Genomic DNA, 23,327 nt, shown 5'->3' with positions numbered 1-23,327 from the left:
TTATTTATAATAGCCAGAAAATGGAAAGAACCCAGATGCCCTTCAACAGAGGAATGGATACAGAAAATGTGGTACATCTACACAATGGAATATTACTCAGCTATCAAAAACAACGAGTCTATGAAATTCGTAGGCAAATGGTTGGAACTGGAAAATATCATCCTGAGTGAGCTAACCCAATCACAGAAAGACATACATGGTATGCACTCATTGATAAGTGGCTATTAGCCCAAATGCTTGAATTACCCTAGATCCCTAGAACAAACGAAACTCAAGACGGATGATCAAAATGTGAATGCTTCACTCCTTCTTTAAATGAGGAAAAAGAATACCCTTGGCTGGGAAGGGAGAGGCAAAGATTAAAACAGAGACTGAAGGAACACCCATTCAGAGCCTGCCCCACAGGTGGCCCATACATATACAGCCATCCAGTTGGACAAGATGGATGAAGCAAAGAAGTGCAGACCGACAGGAGCCGGATGTAGATCGCTCCTGAGAGACACAGCCAGAATACAGCAAATACAGAGGCGAATGCCAGCAGCAAACCACTGAGCTGAGAATAGGTCCCCCGTTGAAGGAATCAGAGAAAGAACTGGAAGAGCTTGAAGGGGCTCGAGACCCCAAAAGTACAACAATGCCAAGCAACCAGAGCTTCCAGGGACTAAGCCACTACCTAAAGACTATACATGGACTGACCCTGGACTCTGACCCCATAGGTAGCAATGAATATCCTAGTAAGAGCACCAGTGCCAGGGGAAGCCCTGGGTCCTGCTAAGACTGAACCCCCAGTGAACTAGACTATGGGGGGAGGGTGGCAATGGGGGGAGGGTTGGGAGGGGAACACCCATAAGGAAGGGGAGGGGGGAGGGGGATTTTGCCCGGAAACCGGGAAAGGGAATAACACTTGAAATGTATATAAGAAATACTCAAGTTAATAAAAAAAAAAAAAAAAAAAAGACAGGTGATCAATTGTACTTGATACCCGAGTCACCATGAAACTCAGCAATGTCCCTAGAGCATCTCTGCGAAGCAACCCAGAGTTGATGAGGGAATGTGAGATCACCAGAACCTGGAGGCCATTCGGTCCAACCACAGCCAAAAAAATCATATGAGCTGTTTCATGCCTGAGATATCAGGGTAAGGCAGGTCTTTGTTTCAAGCCATAGATTCCAGGGCAGGCGAGATGGCTTAGCAAGTAAAGGTGCTTGCAGCCAAACCTGATGATCTGAATCCTATCCCTGGGACCCATATGGTAGAAGGAGAGAACTGCCTCTCCCATGTTGTTCTCTGACCACCACATACATGCCAGGGCAGGCATGTATACTACAGAACATACACACAACTATATATTATACTATAAATCACACACACACACACACACACACACACACACACAAAATTGAAGACTTTTAAAGTAGACTTCATTACTTAGAAAGTCTTTCCATTTTTAGGAAGATTAGGAAGGCCTTACAGAGGCCCCCATATATGTCACATATAGTATTCCATCACTAACACCTTGCAGAAACCTAGCACCAAACAGTTCGTCTCAGTCGAGGTAGGAATTTTAAGAGCAAGACTATGCACAGATTAACCAGGAGACAGATGTGATTGGAAGGGAAAAGAGTGGTGGGAAAGGGAATTGTGGAAAATTCAGGCCACCCTGAGAAAAAAGAAAGACAAATTGTTGGCTGCTGGAAGTGTGTAAGAGTCCTGAGAGGGATTTCCCCTTGTGCGATGCAGATCAGTGGCCAGACTGTGCCTGGACGCCTTCCGACACCGCTAGGGAATTTTTTTCTTGCCCTAAAATGAGCAAGAGGCAAGTGAGTGGAATGTGCTCTCATTAACTAAATTCTTCAGTTAGTCACACACACACACACACACACACACACACACACACACACACACACACACACACACATCCATCTATTCCTATTCCTGTCTGTGCACAAAAGGGAGTGGGGCACATGCATGTGGAGACCAGAGATCAGAGATCAGTCAGCTGTCTTCCTCGATCGCTCTCCACCTTAGTTTTTGAGACAGGATCTCTCATCCAGCCTGGAGCCCACCAATTTGACTCACCAAACTGGTCAACATCCCCCCCACCTCCAGGACCCTTCTGTCTGCCTCCCCAGCCCTGGGATTACAGAGGTGCACCACAGCATCTGGCTTTTTCATGAATGTTCTGGGGATCCAACTGTGGGCTCTCACGCTCACATAGCAACTACACCCTCTGTCCCCAGAGCCTCCAGTTTCCTTTTGTTTTATCTCTGCTCCGGGATCCCAGGATGGGCTATGCTGAGTCACAGGGACTCCTTAGGTGCCTCTTGGCTGTGACTGTTTCCCAGACTTTTCTTTGTTTTCCTATTCTGGATGTGTTGAAGGACAGCTATTCTGGGCTTCTGTGAAATGTCCTTTCATCAGAACTGTTTGATGTTTGAGTTTTGTTTTTCTTATGTGGCTCTGGGTCTGGGAGGAAAAACAAAAACCTGAGGAAAGTAAGATATTCTTTTCATCAAATCGTATTATAAAAGAGCTGGGAAGATGACTCGGCTGGCAAAATGCTCACATCTAAACGTTGGGTGTGGATGACACATTTGTAATCTCAGCGTTGGGGGTGGGCAGGCAAATCCCTGGGGCTCCCTGGTCAGCCTTGTCTACCTTAACTGGTGATCTCCAAGATGTTGAGAGACTGTGTCTCAAAAAATCAAGATGGATGGTGCCAGAAGAGCAGCCAGAGGTCTTCTGGTGTCCACATGCATGCATAGGCATGTGCATCTAAATACATGTCCACCTGCACGCACGAAGCGTCGCGTTAACGTGGTTGTGACAGCTAATTTAACCTCTGTATGTATGTAGCATATTCTTGTATGTGCACATATGCACACCAATGAGTTCACCTGTGTGTGCATGTGTGGGAGGCAAAGGTAGATGATGGATGTCTCTATTTTCTCCACCTGAACCTGGAACCATTTTGGTTAAACTGGAAGGCTAGTGGTCTCCCAGCATTCACCTGTGTCTGCCACAACTCCTAACTCTGGGCTGCAGATGCTCAACACTGTGTCCAAGAATGTGCTGGGGTTCTAAACTCAGATCTGCATGCTGATGCAGCAGTGAGCCCTTTACCCATTGAGCTGTCATCCCGACTCCTTTGATTTGATCTCGGTCACTTGAATGCAGTAACATCGGTTGGGCCTCCACAGCACTACTGAGAAAAGTACCTCCATGGGGGAAAAGGTACAAAACTTTAACTCAGGAACTGTTAGCCATTAAAAACTTACTGTGTGTTTTTCCCTGACCCATCACCTTCACAAGCAATATTATCGATCTCGAAGTCCAGGTACACCGGAATGCAGCACTGTACAGTCTCTACAGTGTCCTCCAAAACTGAGCTAGAGGAGAAAATGGGGTTTCCCGGGGCGTCCCACAAAAGGAACGAAAGATAAACACCAGGGAGGGCTCTCGGGTGTGTTATTCATGAAAAGCTGGCTGTGAGCTTTCTCCATTTCAGCCTGTGTTGTCTTTTAGCAGATTTGAGGGACATTCTCATTGAAAGGCTGACACGTTTCTGGATGATGGGATTATCAAAGGAATGCAACAACCCCTGAATGAACCAGTTCTGCGAGGCCAGGATACGGACACAGAGGGGAAAGATGTCTCTGCCCTTCCTCTGCCACATTGTAACTCGAGCTGTAACTTTATAGCTCAGACTCCCGTTTGCTGCACCTCAGATAGGAGCCCAGTGAGAGCAAGGACCTTGCTGTAGAATTCAGCCTCCCAGGGTCCTGCCTGATGTCCACCAGGACCCCTCCATTCCAGTGGTTCTCAGCCTTTCTAATGTTCTTTACAGTTCGTCATGTCGTGATCCCCCTCCGCCGTTAAATTTTTTTCATCACCACTTCATGAGAGCGATTTTGCTACCATTATGAATCGTAATGTAAATGTCTGTTTTCCCATGGTCTTAGGTGATCCCCACTAAGGGGCCTTTGACCCCCAAATGGGTCAATCCCCACTTCAGACATGAGAACTCAGTCTTCCTTCTAAATCTCAGAGATGGGCAACCCCATGCTTAACAGCCTATCCCCAGGAACCTTTCAGTGGATAAGATTAAGAGGCGGTATCTGAGTAGTCATTGCTACACTTTAGCATCTCTGGGTAGTGGTTGCTACACGTTAGCATCTCTGGGTAGTGGTTGCTACGCCTTAGCATCTCTGGGTAGTGGTTGCTACACTTTAGCATCTCTGGGTAGTGGTTGCTACGCCTTAGCATCTCTGGGTAGTGGTTGCTACACTTTAGCATCTCTGGGTAGTGGTTGCTATGCCTTAACATCCTTGACCTCTGCTTATAGTTATCTGTCCCCAATGTCTGTTGAGCTCTGTATGCCGGATGTCATGCTAGGTGCTGGGATTGTACAGGTCAGGAAAGTGTGACCTCTACATGTATTCATGACTCCACCTGCAGTAAAAAAAAAATGATACTGTCAGGTGGGTTGAAAGAGTTCTGGAGGAGAGAAGTCTGGATGGATGGACAGTGCCAGTATGATTAAGTTTTGGGTACAAGACCTCTTCTTATCCTGAAGATGACAACCTCCTCAAATGGAAGGGGGAGACAGAGGGCAAATGTTTTCTGGTGTCTTCCTTAAAGGGACACTAAAATTATCTTAGGGCACATCATTTTCTAGTCTGAGGTTAACCCCCTCCCGGAGCTCTGCCTTCCTGTGTCATGTAACTGGGGCTCTGGCTTCAATAGGGAATTTCGAGTGCTGGGATCATAGGGTGTTCCACGGCTCCTGGTGTTGTGATTTGAACAGGAATCATCTCCCATTTGCTTAGGAGTTTGAGCACGTGGTTCCCAGCTGGTGGTAGCAACTATTTCAGGATATAGTGTCTTGATGGAGAAAAGCGGGTCACTAGGCTCTGACTTTTTACAGTCTGGTTCCACCTCCTGTCTTCCTGACTAGGGTTCCAATGTGGCCTGTTGGTTCTAGGTCCAGCCATCATGCCTTCTCCATTCTCCACTTTGTCACCATCACTTCATGCTATTTTTCACTCAGGACGACGATGAACCCTTGAGAGGTCAATAATCCCTGCTGTCGATTACACGAGAGACGGGGCAACCTTAACCTGTTGGGAACACGGCTTCCATCTGGCTCCCTCCCCTGAAGTATGGCTTCCTCTTACCTTAGCCTCCTGATGCTCAAGGCTTTGTGAATTCCCACCATTGACTTTATTGCCTGCCACCGAGCCAAGGGCCTGTGCTCTTAAGAGAGGAATTGCTTAGAAAGCAGACTTGATTAATGAATGAAGCCTGCCTCTGCATGGGAAGAACAGTGAGAACCAGAAGTCACTGTCCACTGCCCTGGCATTGGCAAGACACTTAACGCAGTCAAGGAATACTAGCAGAATCCACCGTTCCTAGAAGTACAGCAGACGATGCTTGCAGTCAGACTGGATGACTCAGGAAGTTTAGGGAAGAATGCTGGGGGAGGAGACAGGAGAAGGGGGTGTAGGGAGGGGAGGGAGGAAGAATAGAGGAAAGGAGGAAGAGAAGAGGAGGAGAAGGAAGGGCACCGAGATACAGGAAGCGCTGGGCATATAACAGAGTCAGCAGAGTGCATGTCTCCCATGAAAAAAGGCCTGGGTTGGACCCCCAGCACTGTGTACATGGGTGTGTTGTACACAGTTATAGACCAAACACTTGAGGGGTTGAGAATCAGAAGTTCATTACCTTCAACTACATAGCAAGCTTAAGGCCAGTTCTGGCTACACGAGACCTTGTCTGAATGGTAACAACAAAGACCAGAGAGGTCAAAGGATGGCAGAATCTATTTGGGAGGCAAATGCAGTCTGGTTCTCCCTTCCAAATCCTACAGAGGTAACAGGAGGGATCCAGAGAAACCTCGGGATAGCCTCCAGGAGAGACACCTTACTTATAGCAGCTGTCGTATAGCTTGACATTCTTAACACTGTGACCCTCATGTGCAGTTCCTCATGTGTGGTGAGCCCTAACCATAAAATGATCTTCGTTGCTACCTCGCAACTGTAATTTTGCTACTGGATCATAATGTAAATGTCTCTGTTTTCCCACGATCTTGTGGGGGTTGCATCCCACAGGTTGAGAACAACGGCTACAGGATGACTCGGGGGGAGGGGGTGTTAAACGCTCTGAGTTTCTTGGCCCTCCCTGTTTCCAGTCTAGAGTCAAAAGTTCATTATGTTCCCAATTGGCAGAGGTCAACCTCAAACACACAGACAGAGCAGGGTGGAGACGATGGCAGAGCTGTCCGAATGCAACATGGATCTGTCCTGAATCTACCCCTCAACCCACGAACACACACACATACACAAACCACATGCCTCCATGCTTTTTCTGGTAACAGAATCCTCTTACACCCTGGGAGGAAGTGTCGTAAGTTAATACTTAAGAATATGAACTTAGGTGGGAATAGGGTGATTGCTAACATAACTCGGGGAGGAAAGGAGTTACACTTCGAGGTCACAGTTCATCCTTGAGGGAAGTGTTACTCCAAATGAGTGATTCCCCACTCTAATGGGCCTTGTATCTGTATGAGGAAAAAGAAAAAGGAGGGGGGGGGTCTGAGGATGTGTGTCCATTGGCAGGCCACTTGTCTGTCTGTAGCACACAAAGCCTTGGGTGCCAGCCTGCGTGCCGAATAGATGGTGTGCTGGCACACTCCCAAAATACTAGCACTCAGAGAGTTGGAAGCAAGACGACCAAAAGTTCAAGGTCATTCTTGGCTATACAACAAATTGAAGGCCAGCCTGGTCTACAGGAGACCTTGTCGATAAAAGATGGACAAGTTGCATTCAAAGCTGTGGGGAAGATGGCCAAGGGGAAGCAGAGATAGAGACAGAGGCTGAGTAGCTGAGGGTCCATGAGGGCCAGCAGAAACTGGTACTGGCAAGGAAAGACTCCTGTCTGTACCCTTTAGATGGCATGTGGCCCTGCCAATAATGTAAGAACTTAATTTCAGGTTTCCTGCCTCCCCCCACCCCTGGGGCTCTGAGAAAAGCTCCTGCTGTCTTAAGCCATCTATTTGAGGTACAGCTTGACCAAGTCCAGTCTCAAAGGCAGAAATCCAAGTTACTCCAAAATCTAAAAGTTTCTTAAATAGCCACATAAAGTCACGAGTAGAGAAAGCCACACTTGACTTCACGTGACCGAGGGCAGCCTGGACACAGGTGCACAATGAGTCATTGTGTTAAGCTGCCGTCAGGCTGTGTTATCTGGCAGATATGGAAAATAAATGAGTTTCTTATTTGGATTTAGGTTCCCACCCCAAAGATATTGTGGATATGTACAGATACTCCGAGACTATCTTTTGATGAAGGGCTCCCATTGTGCATCCTGGGGGGATGAATCCAGACCTTGCATTTCCCTATCACGTGGAGTCCTGGTGAAGTACAAATTCCAGTCAAGCCAAGGGCATGGCTTTATCTTCAATGGGTTATGAACCTCAAGCATAAAAATTAGAGAGATAGGTAGGGCTTCAATTCAGACCCCAGCTTTGACCCTTACTGGCTCAGTGGGAGCTGGATGAGCCCATCGAAGGGAAAAGTGTGTCTGAGTCACTGAGCTCCTTGGCCGAATTTCTGAACAAATAGAAAATCTGAAAGGGGATGGTGAACTCTCAAAGTTATGCTGTGAGCCCGCTGGAAGCCATAGCTGTTCTTATTAAAATTCCTCACCAGAATTTTGGATTCTTGAAGTTCCCTTTGACCCATCTGGAGGACGACAGTTACTCTCCAGAAGCAAATTCCCTGCATCTAAGAGGTAGGCAAAGAGCATCTTTACTAAATTAACCATTCACAAAATCTGATGCAGTAAAGAAGAAAATGGAGAGGCAAAGAGATCCTATCCTGGCTCCCCAGTGTTCTGCAAGCATCCAAAATATCCACGTGGAGAACTTAGGGTAACACGTACTCCCTAGAGCCATTCTTATCACAGGAGGACTCACGCTGGTCATTTCTCCCAGGACCAGCCCCATGGGGATTGCCTCAATAGACAGCTGCCCACGGTGATGTCATCAAAAAACAAACAGGACTTTATCTTGATTCTGTTCCATCGAGAGCATTTCCTGAGCATCTGTTCTATACTTGGCACTGTGTGCACAAGGCACTGAGGGTACAGTGTGATGCCCTGGCATTGGCAAGTCAAGATGAAAAACATAAAGAGGGCTCACCCAAACCGCCTGGGGTCTGGGGTCCAGCACACCCTCAAAGCTACCACCTCCTGCAGACAAATAGAGACTCCAGATTGTTATTTAAGTCATGCCAGGCCATACCCCTAGTGTAGGTGGCAGAACGGTGGTGAAACTGGAATTCCATGACTCCAAAGTACATACCCTCTGTGCTGTGGTAGATCACCATTACCACCTAGTAAATGCACCCTACCACTCTGAGTGCTGTCATTAATTTATGCATGTCTGTGCTAATTGGATACCTGAGTGCCTACTGTGTGTCAAGAAGTGTTCTAATCAGCATGAACTGCCAACTTGATGCAGTCTAGAATCATTTCCCTGCAAAGCCTCTATTGAGTAATTGTCCTTAGCAGGGTGGGTGGGGAGGGTCTGTCTGTGAGCATGTCTGTTGGGGATTGTCTTGACTGTTAATTCATGTATGTGTGTCCAGCCCACTGTGGGCGGCATCATTCCCTAAACAGGTGGTCCTGGGTTCTGTAAAGAAGCATAAGCCTGAGCGAGCCAGAGAGCAAGCCAACGACTCTACTTCAAGTTTCTGTCTTACATTCCTGCCCCAACTTTCCTCAATGATGGACTTCGACCCAGAAATTTAAGCCAGATAAATCCTTTCCTCCCCTAAGTTGATTTTGGTCAGATTTTACCACAGCAGCAGAAATGAAACTAGAGCAGGATGTGTGCTCAATGGTTGTCTTACAGAACAGCCGAAGAAGGAGCCACATGGAATGGAACACCAACCCTCCCTACTTATCCATTATGTCCTTTCCAAGTGAGCCAGGTCCTGCAACCATAACAAACAGGATGTGTACAGAAAGAGAAACAGCAAGAAGCTCGACACTTAGGAATCAAAGGACAGTTGCTCAATAAGGTGCGACTTAAGCTGTTAGGTCTCTCCTAGCCATAATCTGGTGACACCGTACATTGAAGACTTTTTGACCATCTCCAGTGGGGAGTAGGGTGCCACTGGTCGCCGGGGTATACAACTGAAGGATGCTGCAAACAGCCTCATCAGTGAAGCACTTTCCAGTTCAATGTAGTCATCGTGCCAACGTTGAGAAATCCCAATTTTGAAGACAATAAAAAGGTGAGAAAACCAGCGCTCTGAGGGATGAGGAAATACTCGGCTGAAAGGAGCAGCACACACTGGCTTTAGAGCCAGAGCCTTGAGCCAATGGGGCTGTCCTAGGCAATGGAAAACACAAATGAAAGGCATGAGGAAATTCAAGATTGGGAAGCCTTCTGATCTTAGATGATTCTGTGACAGCGGACAGTGCTGGTACTTTAAATAGAATGAGTGTTGGAGAGGCAACTATAAAGATCAAGGGGGAAGCTGGGGAAGGTTTGACTAGACCAAGAGCAGTGAAGGTGGAAAGCAAAAGATGAACCTAGATGCATTCTGGGAGTAATGGGTACTAACCAAGAATAAACCAAGATAACTAGGTGGCAAGACCCACTGCATAGGGAGGGAGCCCTAATTAAAATCCTCATGAGGAAGTGGCTTCATTTCTTTCCCTGTTGCTGTGTGTGGTCATTTGAGGGCAAAATGTCCCCCATAGGTTCTGGTATTTGAATATTTGGTCCCCAGTTGGTGGTGCTGTTTGGGAAGGTTTAGGAGTTGTGGCTTTTCTGGAGGAAGTATGTCGCTGTCTTCAGGCTTCGAGAGCTTAAAGCCTCGCCCTGCTTCCAGTCTGCAGTGTGCGTCATGTTTGCAGTTGGGGTGTGAGCTCTCAGCTACTTGATCCAGACACTGTGTCTGCCACTTGCCACCATGCCTTCCCCAGGATGAACTCTACCTTTTGGAACTGTGAGTACAAAAAAGAATCTCTTTCTAGAAGTTGCTTTTGGTTGCGGTGTTTTATCGTAGCAACAGCAACTAATACACTGTGAAAAAGAATACCTCTAGCAAAAGCCAGCGAGAGGAGAAGGGGTTGACTGTAACTCATAGTTTCAGAACAGATCTAGCATGATGATGTCAAGGCAGTAGGAGCCTGAAGTCACTGGTCACATTACATCCCCAGGTAAGAAACCAGAAGTAATGAGTGTGTCCCAAATTTGAGTTCTGCATTTTATATAGACCAAGATGACCTGCCAAGATGACCCCCAAGAGGCCTGACTGCCAGGTAATGCCAACCATGACAGGGAGGTAGCATCAAGCCGTGACCTCAGCCTCAAGCGTGAATAGCTAGACGTACACGGTTAAATTGGGTATGCCTGGAGTTAGGGAGAGAAGGGGCTTGAACAGGACTTTGAGCACTGTGGTGTTCTCTGTGGAGGTCTAACGTTATCTTTAAATCCTACCAGAGATTTGTGAGAAGCAACAACAATGCCCAGGCCCACACCTGAGGTCAGGTAGGCTGGAGTTCCAGGAATGGATACCCAAGCACAAGAGGACTTAAAGACCAACCCACATGGTGAGCCTAATGCAGCAGTGCTCGACCTTCCTAATGCTGTGACCCTTTAGTACAGCTCCTCCTGTCGTGATGTTCCCCCAATCATAAAACCATTTCGTTGCTACTTCACAGCTGTCATTCTGCTATTGTTGTGAATTGTAATATAAAGGTCATGACCCACAGGTTGAGAACCGATGATCTGACACATGGGTTGGCAGCCAGCGTGCTTGGAACTGTCCCCGGGTGAATACTAATATCCTCACTGACCTACCATGGGCTGAGAGGCTCATCTTTATGTGCTTATGGAATCTGAACCTTCCATTCTTAGACTTTCTTGTATATGCCAATCCATAGTGAAACCCCACATGTTTATCCAACCTTCCCTTCCATCTTCTGTTCTCTCTCTCTCTCTCTCTCTCTCTCTCTCTCTCTCTCTCTCTCTCTCTCTCTCTCTCTCTCTCCAGTCCAGACTATCTTGAACTACTCTACATCAGGCTGACCCCAGACTACAAGCGATCCTCCTGCATTGGCCTCTGGTATGATAGGATTCTGAGCATGAAACACCACACCCAACTTATGAACTTTCCTTCCAAATCTCCCGACACCCTGTGCCACAGAGCACTCAAAGAGGCAGCCATCCCAGAGTCTGGCCTATTGTTGGGACAACAATTGGTTTCTGTTTTCTTTGTTATGTTGGGTGCTCATCATGGGATTGCTTTATTCCTGGCTCCTGGGGATACCACGGTCCGTGTGCCCACCGAAGACCCTGATGCGCAGGGCTCAAAGTACCTCAGCCTTAAAGCTCAGATCACATTGTTCTTTGGGGTGGGGACAACTCTGTGTCGCTGTAGGAGGCTGAGGTCATGGTTTGATGCCCTCCCTGTTGACCATCTACTTGAAACCTCTAGAATTACCTGGCAGTCGGGTCTCTGGGGATCATCTTGGCAGGTCATCCTGGACTGTCCAACTCCTGACTGCAGAACTCAAGCTTAGGACACACTCGTTACTTTCGGTTTCTTATCCAGGGATGTAATGTGACCAGTGACTTCAGGCTCCTACTGTCTTGACATCATCATGCTAGACTGTTCTGAAACTATGAGCTACAGTCAACCCCTCCTCCTCTCGATGGCTTTTGCTAGAGTTCTAACCTCGAGTTACCAAACATTCCCTTAGGAGCCAAACTTCGCCAAGTCTGTAAGAAGTGCTCAAGAGGAAAGAGAAGGACAAGCCAGTGCTCTGAGACTGTTGATACAGGTTGTGAGTGAGTGAGTGAGTGAGTGAAGGAGTGAGCGGGTGAGTGAATGAGTGAGTGAATGAGTGAGTGAGTGAAGGAGTGAGTGAGTGAGTGAGTGCGTGAGTGAGTGAATGAGTGAGTGAGTGAGTGCGTGAGTGAGTGAATGAGTGAGTGGGTGAGTGAGTGAGTGAGTGAAGGAGTGAGTGAGTGAGTGAGTGAGTGAATGAATGAGTGAGTGAGTGAATGAATGAGTGAGTGAGTGAATGAGTGAGTGAGTGTGTGAGTGAGTGAGTGAGTGAGTGAGTGACTGAGTGAGTGAGTGAGTGAGTGACTGAGTGAGTGAGTGAGTGAGTGAGTGAGTGGGTGAGTAAGTGAGTGAGTGAGTGGGTGAGTGGGTGAGTGGGTGAGTGAGTGAGTGGGTGAGTGCGTGAGTGAGTGACTGAGTGAGTGACTGAGTGAATGAATGAGTGAGTGAGTGAGTGAGTGGGTGAGTGAGTGAGTGAGTGAGTGGGTGAGTGAGTGAGTGAGTGGGTGAGTAAGTGAGTGAGTGAGTGGGTGAGTGGGTGAGTGAGTGAGTGAGTGGGTGAGTGAGTGAGTGACTGAGTGAGTGAGTGAGTGAATGAGTGAGTGGGTGAGTAAGTGAGTGAGTGAGTGAGTGAGTGCGTGAGTGAGTGCGTGAGTGAGTGAGTGAGTGAATGAGTGAGTGTGTGAGTGAGTGAGTGAGTCCATGAGTGAGTGAGTGAGTGAGTGAGTGAGTGAGTGAGTGAGTGAGTGAGTGAGCTTGGCAGGGGCCAGGGGGGAGCTGTGGTGGTAGAGCATGATAAGCACCTTCTCAACCCAGAAGATAGCTGGTATTTTTGTTCTCTCTGTCTCTCTATTTCTGTCTCTGCCTCTTTCTGTATCTCTGTGTCTGTCTGTCTCTGTTTCTGTGTCTCTCTTTCCCTCTGTGTCTCTGTTTGTCTCTGTTTGTCTCTCTGTCTCTCTGCATCTCTGTCCCTCTGCTTCTCTCTGTGTCTCTCCTTCTCTCTTTGTCTCTCTCTGCCTCTCTCTATGTCTTGCTCTGTCTCTCTCTGTCTCCTTCTCTCTCCCTCTCTCCCTCTCTCCCTCTCTCCCTCTTACCATCCTTTGCCTTGTCTGATTGCCTGTGATTGTGTTCTCTAAGTGTGTGTTATGTGGCCAGGTACTGTACTGTACAAAAGCATCTGGGACACTCCAGTTAATTTATCCTCCTAAAAGTTTATAGCCATGAATGAGTGGAGACACACTTTTTAAACAATCTGCCCTTCTAACCCAAAGCTTTGCACTGTGAGCAGAACAAAGATTGAGGGGGAAACCTGCAGCTTCCGCTTCTCTTGCACTTCATCCATCACCACAGTCCCTTTTCAGCATACTCAGGTCCTTCCTCTGGGGTTCTCCAAATCCTCCAAGATCCCCCAACCCCCAAAATGTTGTCTTTTCAGCTTGCTCCCTGGAGTGAATTTACCATCTTGCTCCTTCCTCCCCCCCCTCCCCCCGCTGTTCTCAACACTTCCATAGGCCCACAACCCACTGGATGCACTGGGTTTGCCCTGAGACTTCTTCCCAGGAGCAGGTCTCCCTGGTGAGTACTTCTTTACTCCTGGATGGAATCCAGAGGTCTCTCTCACCCCGTTCATTCTCTCCTCTGTGTAGGATGTTGTTTATAACTCTGTTCATTTAGGACCTCTCAAGTGAACCAAGGCTTAAAAAGAAGACAGCCTCATGAAGTTGAGAATTGCTCTAGGTCTGTGAAGAATTGTGTTGCTCTTTCTGTGTCCGTGAAGAATCGTGTTGGAGTTTTTATGGCAATTGCATTGTATCTGTAGATTGCTTTTGGCAAGATGGCCATTGTCTCTATGGTAATCCTACTGATCCAGGCATGGGAGATCTCTCCATCTTCTGAGGTCTTCTTTCTTCCGGGACTTGAAGTTCTTGTCATACGGGTCTTCTACTTGCATGGTTAGAGTTACGCCAAGGTATTTTATATTGTTTGCAGTCATTGTGAAGGGTGTGTTTCCCTAATTTCTTGATTGAATGGAAATATGCCATCGCCAGGGGTAGAGGGGTTGGGGAGTTAGAAAAACCCAGAGGCCTGGGATGCGAGAGGTGCCCAGGACTCAGTGTGGGTGACCACAGCTGCAATGCCCAACAGTGAGGAGTTGGAACCTGAAGGGCCCACCTCCAATAGTTAGACAGAGCACTCAGTGGAGGGACAGGGACACCAAAACACCTTCAAATTCTCGACCCAGAATTGTTCCTGTCTAAAAGAAATGCAGGGACAAAAATGGAGCAGAGACAGAAGGAATGGCTGACGGGAGACAGGCCCAACTTGGGATCCATCAGGGTCAGACACCAAACCCTGACCCTGACACTATTACTGATGCTATGTTGTGCTTGCAGACAGGAGCCTAACATGGCTGTCCTCTGAGAGGCTCTACCAGCAGCTGACTGAGACGGATGCAGATACTTACAGTTAACATTGGACTGAGGTCATGGACCCCTATGAAAGAGTTAGGAGAAGGATTGAAGGAACCAAAGGGGATGACCACTCCAAAGGAAGTATCAACTAGCCCAGACCCTTCAGAACTTGCAGAGACTAAGCTACCAACCAAAGAGCATACATGGGCTGGTCTATGGCCCCAAGTACATATGAAGCAGAGGCTGCTTTGTCTGGCCCCAGTGGAAGAGGATGTGCCTAATCCTGTAAAGACTTGATACCCCAGAGAAGGGGGATGCCTGGGAGGGGCACCCCCTCAAAAGCAAAGGGGAGAGGAGATAGGATGAAGAATTCTGGGAGGGGGACCGGAAGGGGGCAACATTTGGGGTGTTAATAAATAAAATAATTTTTTTACAAAAAGAAAAAAAATCAGAAGAAAACAGCGAAAGTTAGACACAGCGCAAAGGCAGACCCTGGACGTGTACGAAAAGCGTCTGGAAGCGAAAGCTCAGATTGGGCCAAGACCTGAAGAAACAAGTTAGCTACTGAAAGAGCACTTGCCAACCAAGTGATAGCCAGGATGAGGGAGAATGACAGACGGGGCAACGATGACTAGGACCAGTATGGAAGCAGCATTAATGAGTGACCCAGCCAGTGTCCTACCGCCCTTCATCCTCCTTGGTCTGAGGCTTGACTGCACTGCAGAAGCTTAGAAAGGGGGCGGGGATGCTATTACTTTATGAATCGTCTAATATATGTTCATAGCTGCTTAATCCGTAGAAAGGAGGGCGATCCTATTTTCTTATACAAGAAATAACCTCGGACAGTTAATCCCTTGCTTATGAGCCCACCAGTAGTGAGCAATCTCCATTACCATGTTGTGTGTCTTACCAGTCAAAGTTTAGACGTGGGGGGGGGCGGAGGCAGGGGCGGGGCGGGGCGGGGCAGGGCGGGGGCGGAGCTACGCCTGGCCTTGCTTCCATTTGTGTTTACAGTCAAACTTCTTTGGGTTATTCCTGCCCAAATAATCCTCCATCAGCTTTCTGAACCTAAGGTGAAGGGGGAAATTCTTCCCTACTTGTTACGTTCTCTACAGTGTGGGAGACATGTATTACTGTGACACTCCTCCTGTTCTCCAGCTCCTCCCTCTCCTGCCCCTGGGAAGTGAAGCTACGTATCTGAGTTGACAGAAAGAGCTGGACGTGAGTGACTTGCCTGGTGCAAACTTCTTTTTTATTTTTCTCTCCAGCAGAGAACCAAAGACGTCAAACATGGAGAAAACAATCGGGGCTGAGGAGGAAACCCAAGACCACAGAGGGTCATGTAGAAGCACTCCTCTCTGGCTAGTGACCTCCTAGCTGCCCAGGCTAAGCCCCACCCTATGAGCAAAACCTGTGACTTCTCCACCCTGATTGCACTGGTTCTGCCACTAACTCCACAGGTCATAAAGAAGTCCTCCTCTGCACCCATCAGGAACATGGCTGACATCTTGATCCAGCTGCCTATTTTGCCCCTCAACACTGGCTTGAAACTCACATCAGCAGAAAGAAAAGCTATGGATGGATCCCACCAAACAAACTACAGCTTCCCAGGGAGACTCATGCACTGGTCCTGGTTAGTTTTACCTCCTTGTGTTCCTATGGCCCATACCAAGAGGCCACACACTGAGATGTCTGAATTGCCATCTCAAAGGAACAGATTGGAGAAAATGGGACAGAATGGAGAAGATTCTGGAAACTGTGGAGACATGATACCTAAGGGAATAGAAAGACTTGGTGCAGAGAAATGTGGCTGTTATGATGTATGACCTTGTGTCTAGAGGGTGGTCACAAGGGGGAGTGTAATTAGTTCCTGTGACTCCCAAAGACACAGCATGAAGCACACAGAGCTGCAGCTTCTCCAAGGTTACGAACTGAGGAGACAGCCTGGTAAGGCTTCACTATGTGGTAGAGAATTCAGGAAAATCAGAAGACAAAGGACAGCTGCAGAAATTACCTCAGAGGAAGTCCTGAGAATCTCAGAGTCGAGGGGCAGAGAAGTGGAAACACACAAAAGTGCAGAGGCAACCGCACCTGGAAGGAGAACTGGTGGGCAGAACTAGAGCAGAAGTCACACATGACTAGCTAGAAAATCCCCAGGAAATATGCAGAACATCTTCAGAGCCTAGTGAGGGACAAAGGAGCTTCTATTCATGTCACAACCTGGGTAAGAGCATGCTTAGGACCAAGCCCACACAAAGTCTTGTCTGGAACAAGCCAACAATTAAATCACCTCAGAACAATGGGCCCTCCATACGTAAACTGTGTCACACTGCCCTTTCTGTACAGGTGACCCCAGCTAGAAGAACCAGTGGATAAGTACCTAAGCGAGTGGTCAAACAGGGCAATACTATGACCAAAGGGTGGTGGATATTTCACCGGTAAGGGGCCATTCATTCACAGTCATTAGCTTGATGTCATTGTATTGGGTCTAATGGGCTCCTCTCTGAGAAGTGTGGCACAGATATGGAAGAGATCTGGGTTCTGCCTTCAGGATGCTTCCAGTACAGTTAGGCAGATTTTGTTCTATAAGGCTACTCCTTGATCACACACACACACACACACACACACACACACACACACACACACACACTCACAGCTATAATGCATACACAGACACACAAAGAAGCAATAATGCATATTGTTCAGGCTTCTGGGTAGAGTTCTCCAGCATGAAGCCCTGGGTTCGATTCCCAGCACCGCACATTAGAGAACGTAGAAAGCTCTGATCACAGACCACTATTCTCTCTTCAGTCCATGTTTTACCTCTTAGCAATCTATTTTTAAGTTCAAGAGAGCCCAAATCCCAAAGTATTCAACTTTTAGAACCTCCACTGGACTATTCAGTAACTCCTAGAAGATGTCACCGTGCCTTAAAGATCTTTGCTTAAAATAAATCTACTTCTCCTCCTGGATCCACCTTGCCTCGTATCAAGTTTGGAAATATGTAGGAAAACAAGCTTTATGGAGAGCCAGATGGATACATGAAGCTACTTACTTAAGCAATTTAGAATACACTAGAAGCTACTTTGGATTCTTAAGGACTCTTTGCCTCTGACAAGCCCTTCCCCAGCTTCCTTCCTCTGCTTGCATGTGCTCACGTGCATGTACACGCACAAGACCTGCCCCCAATACACAAGACCTGTCCCATACACACACACAACCTGCCCTACAGTGGGCTGACACACACACACACAAGACCTGCCCCCCATACACAAGACCTGCCCCCACACACACACAACCTGCCCCATAGTGGGCTGACACACACAAGACCTGCCCTGTGGTGGGCTGCAAAGCACCATGGGTAAGTGGTACCCTCTATGCTCATTTCATGGCTGCAGTTGGGGACAGCCATGTCTAGTCGCAGAATTTTAAAGCATCTCTCAGTTCTCAGAGTCAGCAGGGAACACTCAAGGTGGTTGAGAAAGGCAGATGTGTCTGGCCCGTGAGAACACGAAGGTGGAAATCAAAGTTGCCTTGATTCTGCCACCAAAGCCCAGGAGGGTCTGAGGACCAAGGACACAGCCTCACATGACGAGTCACATGACAAGGAGGGGGGACCCCAGCTCCAAGTAGACCCAAGGTCAAGAATAGCACGCCCTTCTAAATCTTCTGCCCCGTGGCTCCTGTAAAACGGACGAGAGCCCACACTGCATTCTCAGTAAATATTTATTGAAGGGCTACGGAGATGGCTCAGGACTTAGGAGCTGGCTCCTCTTCCAAGAGGACCCCAGTTCGGTTCCCAGCACCTAGGTCAGTGGGCTCACAACAGTCTCTAACTCCAGTTTCAGGGAATCTGATGCCCTCTTCTCTCCTCTGCCAGAAACCACATGATATTCACACACACACACACACACACACACACACACACACACACACACACTCACACTGAATAAGTAAAAGACTGGTCCTTCTCTCTGTCTACATGTCTGCCTTCCCTTTTGCTTTGTTGTTTGTTTGTTTGTTTTCTCCTTCCTTTTGTCTTCGTGCCTGTTTCTTACCAGCCCAGTACACAGTTTTCCACTGCCCCTGACCCTGATACCCTGTGAGATTTTTCTCTGTGTGTCTATGTAATATTTCCAGTCTGCAGTAGAAGAGCAGATCAAAAGCTGCCGACAGAAACCCAAAGACAGGCTTCAAAACATGCTGTGACAGATGTTCCTGGAGCCATGTGTGTGCTCCAGGACCACACTAAGTCTGAGGGCTGTCCCCAGGGTATTAGAGTAGCCACCCGGGATCACTTCAGCCAGAAGCGCTGGGAAACTAAGTGGCAGAGGATAGCCTTGCCCTTGTCTCATGATTGACAGGTGTGGTGACATCAAAGACTACGACTTCCTGCTAGCCAACCTGGGCAGCTCTGAGATGTGACTCACATCTGTCCAGGGTGACCAAGCTGAAATAACTCTCAGAGGACATCTTTGTTTGGTCTCACCCTTTTCCTGTCTTACTTTGCTCCCTGGAAACCTTTCTAAGCCTTGCCTCAGGGCCTTCCTCTCAGAATCCTAGAGTCAAGTGAGGTAGGTGCCAGACTCAATCCATGAGCTTCTGGCTTCAAATGTCTTCCCATCTTCTGGTGCTTGAGATATTTATCTCACCGTACTGATCTACTCTTCTCCGTTGTTAAAGTCATTTACGAACTCAAATGACCATCACTACTGTTTCAGGATACCTTGGAGACAAACAGGTTCAAACATTCTATGCTCGTTTGATATAATTAGGTCACGCCAGGGTCAACGTAGCTTCCTGCATCACAAGGGAAGGGAAGGAAATGACTCAAAGAGGAAGAAGATATTCTTTCAAAGTTTGAATTTGTATCATCCTTCACGTAGGACCATAGTTAAATGGAAACTAGAGTGACCGGATCCATCTAATGCTCTCTCTCTCTGAAGAGTCCATGTTTATCTTTCCTGTTCCTGTGTTTTCCCCTAGGTATAGAAGCTGGGGCCTCCGGGACATTCTCAGCTCCTAACTTTTTATTTCAAGATACGGTTTTACTAACCTAGTAATCCCCCTGCCTCCACAGCCCAAATAGTTGGGATTATAAGCCTGCACCACCAGACCCAGCCTCTTTTAACTTTTTTGATTGTCTATCTGAGACAGAGCCTTACGTAGCTGACATCGTATTTGTTAGGTTAGCTGACATCGTATTTGTTAAGTATCCAAGGGCAACCTCGAACGCCCACGCCGATATTACAGCCATCCACCACCGTGTCTTGACTCTCTTTTGAAAATTTTTATGGCGTGAAGAATATGATGGCATCACACACACACACACACACACACACACACACACACACACACACACACAATGCAACTGTGTATTCTACTCCAGCCGTTTACAAACTCCTTTACAGTTCCTTCCCTTCTTTCATTTACATGAACACTTTTGCAAAATGCTTTTCCCCACCACCTTTTACCACAGTTTTCCCACCAGCCACCAGCCTGATCTGAAGAGGATGTAGCATGGTCCAGATATTCAGCCTACTCCATATCACAAACACCCCTCTTGTCATTGTCACCCTTCACGACTGTATGTCGTTCCTCTCAAAGGAGCTATCATGGATTTGGGCTAAAATTGGCCTGAAAACACTGTCTGGAGAGTAGAGAAGACTCTACTCATGATACAGTGCAGTCCGTTCAGTTCCCTTGCTCTGCACCGACGGAGATTAAACTTAAAGCCTGTGGGTGCTAGGCAGGCACTCAACTACCCAGCTGGATCCCCACCTGCCACGTTATGTCTTTCTAAAATTTGTTTTTATTATTTATAGTTTCGAGTAGGTGTGCCGTGATGTGTGTGTGTGAGTTCAGGGACTGTGGAAACCAAAAAAGGTGGATGCTGGGATCAAAGGCAGGTCCCCCGCAGGAACTCTCATTCTAAACCACTGTCTTTGCAGCCACCACCCACCCCAATCATTTCTCAAAGAGTGTTTTCTAGTAAAGGAGCAATGCCTGTGACTGACACTTTCTTCCTCTCGTCCACAGCCACTAAAACTCAAGGCCACTTCAAGTGGTGATTTTAAACCCAGGGAGGTTTCTTGGCACTCAAAAACACCAGTTCAAGCCCCTGGACCTATGTGGTGAGAAGAGAGAACTGACTTCCAAAGCTGCCCATAGATCTCAGTATGTGCACTGTGATACAAACACACACACACACACACACACACACACACACACACACACACGCGCGCGCGCGCATACATACATACACACACATGCACACACACATACATACACATGCACACACATACATACACACACATACACATACACACACATGCACACACACAAATACACACACATACACACACACACACAGAGAGGGGGGGGATTAGTTAAAAAGAAATCTTTTTTTAATTTAATGGGTTTGGGTATCACAAATTTAGTTTTAATTTCATTTTGTTTTGGTTTTGTGTTTGGTTTAGTTTTTTGTTGTTATGTTTGGTTTTTTGGTTTTGTTCCCTTTTTTTTTTTTTTAAGTATTGGTGGTGGTGGCTTGTTTGTCTTTTGTGGTGTTCAGGATTGAACTCTGGACCTTAGCACATGGAAGACAGGCTCCTCTAGCCCTGAGCCCCACCCTAAATTTTAACAAAGATCTCGAGCCTTCCCAGGAACAACACCAACTTGTGCTTTCATTGTGCAAATGACAAAAAGAATGACATTTTAGTGCCTCTCAGACATCTCTAGCCCGGCTCTGACATTCTGAAGAGCTTCCTTTAGGGATTCGCCCCTGAGCCCGTGTTGTTCACTTCACTTAGGTGTTGACAAGATGCCTCAAGTGGGAGCAGAGTCCTGTTCTCTCCTCTAGCCTGGGATCTGCTGGAATCACCTCTTCTCAGAAGTCAACCGTGGAGGTGAATCGATCTCCCGGAGTGTCTGCCCTTCCAGGAGAGTCAGTGACTGGCAGGCTGCCATCAGTCTTTTATTTACAGCATTGCTGAGCTTGGGGATAGCTCAGTGAGTAAGAGACTTGTGTAAGCGCAAGCGCCTCGGTTCAGATCCTTAGCACCCATGGAAAAAGCTAGGCACTGTGGAAAATGCTGTCTGCTCCTCACCGAGCTAGCCGATCAGTGAGCTCCAGAGTGAGGGAGCAACACTATCTTAAAGGATAAAATGGGGAGTGGGTGAGAAAGATACCCAGGATCAACGTCTGATCCTTAGAGAGAGAGAGACAGAGATAGACAGAGAAAAAGACAGACAGAGATAGAAACAGACACAGAGACAGACATAGAGACAGAGATAGACAGAGACAGAGATAGACAGAGGTAGAGACAGAGACAGAAGAGACATAAACAGAGACAGAGATAAACAGAGACACAGATACAGACAGAGATAGAGATGAGACAGAGACAGAGATAGACAGAGACAGACAGAGGTAGAGACAGAGACAGAAGAGACATAAACAGAGACAGAGATAAACAGAGACACAGATACAGACAGAGATAGAGATGAGACAGAGACAGAAGAGACGGAGGTAGAGACAGAGACAGAAGAGACATAAACAGAGACAGAGATAAACAGAGACACAGATACAGACAGAGATAGAGATGAGACAGAGACAGAGATAGACAGAGACAGAGAAAGACAGAGACAGACAGAGGTAGAGACAGAGACAGAAGAGACATAAACAGAGACAGAGATAAACAGAGACACAGATACAGACAGAGATAGAGATGAGACAGAGACAGAAACAGAAGAGACATAAACAGAGACAGAGATAAACAGAGACACAGATACAGACAGAGAGAGACAGAGATAGACAGAGACAGAAGAGACAGAGATAAACAGAGACAGAGATGGGAACATTTCCAGAACATTAATGATTCTGTCTTATTTTGTGCAACCAGGGAATACAACAGTTACTCGACTCCACTGCTGGATTTTAAACTCAGAGAAGCTCATGTCCTGCACTTCCTTCCACACCCTGGCAAGAACCGAACCATGCTCACAGGAAGAATTTTGTTACTGGGTTTGAGGTTAAAAAAAAAAAAAATAGAAAAAGAGATGAGAAGTTTGGAGTCTGTTTCTCCGGGAATCATCAGCCTGTGAGTCTTCTGCTGACCACAGCCAGGGGTCACAGCCGTAGGTGACCATAGCCAGGGGTCCCGTGCAGGGGTGACACCCTCCTCCCAAGGCAACTAGACTGATGGCCTTTCCTCTTCTTTCCAGGCCTTTCTGGGTTAGGATCACTCTGGGGGATTTGTAGTTGCAGTTTCACCAAACAAACCCGTTTTACCACTCCAAGGAATCTAATTTGGCCTCAGGCTCATTGAAGAATAAGGCACAGAAGTGAGAGGCTGGCAGCCACTCAGCTGAGGAGCAGCTCGATCTGTGCACACGCTGCCAAATTTGATCTAATTAAGAAACGCTAACACACTAATGACAGGTAGAGAAGAGGTTCAGACAGGACACAGGGTGGTTCGAAGTTCAGGATAGCAAACAGCAAAGGCGCCAAGTACAGTGGAGTCCCTAGACACACAGTGCTGCACGGAAGCTGGCTGGCCACCTAGTACAGTAGTCACCTCAGAACAGAACACCCCTAAGCCTGAAGAAGTCTGTCTGGTGCTTCCTGGTACAAGGACACACGTGAAACGACGCTTTTTTACTTGTTAGTATTTATTCCTGGGAAGTTAACACACTCACTGTACAGCTCTGTTACCCTGAGCAGCTGTCACGTTTCGTCTTACCACCGGCTCCTTCCAAAGCACATGCAAACCACAGGACACCCAGAAAAACAATGAGAACCACTCGGGTATGTGCTGCCGGTCATTCACTCTAAACAATTTACATCCAAGCCAACACTGACAGCGTCCCACCGAGGCAGAGGGTCGGGACCTTCTCGGCAAGACGATCACAGCAATGTGGGCCACTTACCTGTCACCAGCACAGCCTTTTGATCCACAGGTAACAAGTCTTGGTCAGATGAACTCACATACAGAAGGAAGAAGCAGGACACCGATAAGAGGAACAAGCTGCAGAGGAGGGACAGGCTGAGCAG

General features: G+C 47.4%; 1 protein-coding gene across 1 annotated transcript in view; it reads right to left on the bottom strand.

The window, feature by feature from the left end:
• The window catches only part of Hsd17b2 (hydroxysteroid (17-beta) dehydrogenase 2), a 71,625-nt gene that overhangs the window by 48,116 nt on the left and 182 nt on the right, over positions 1-23,327 (bottom strand). Inside the window, exon 1 of the mRNA NM_024391.2 lies at positions 23,204-23,327. This exon is cut by the window's right edge and continues 182 nt beyond it. Coding sequence (NP_077367.2) covers positions 23,204-23,327 — 124 coding nt within the window. The remainder of the gene's footprint in view (positions 1-23,203) is intronic.

This window comes from Rattus norvegicus, chromosome 19 (genome assembly GCF_036323735.1).
Source record: "Rattus norvegicus strain BN/NHsdMcwi chromosome 19, GRCr8, whole genome shotgun sequence".
NCBI classification, from domain to species: Eukaryota; Metazoa; Chordata; class Mammalia; order Rodentia; family Muridae; genus Rattus; species Rattus norvegicus.
This window is presented reverse-complemented; position numbering and strand designations above follow the sequence as displayed.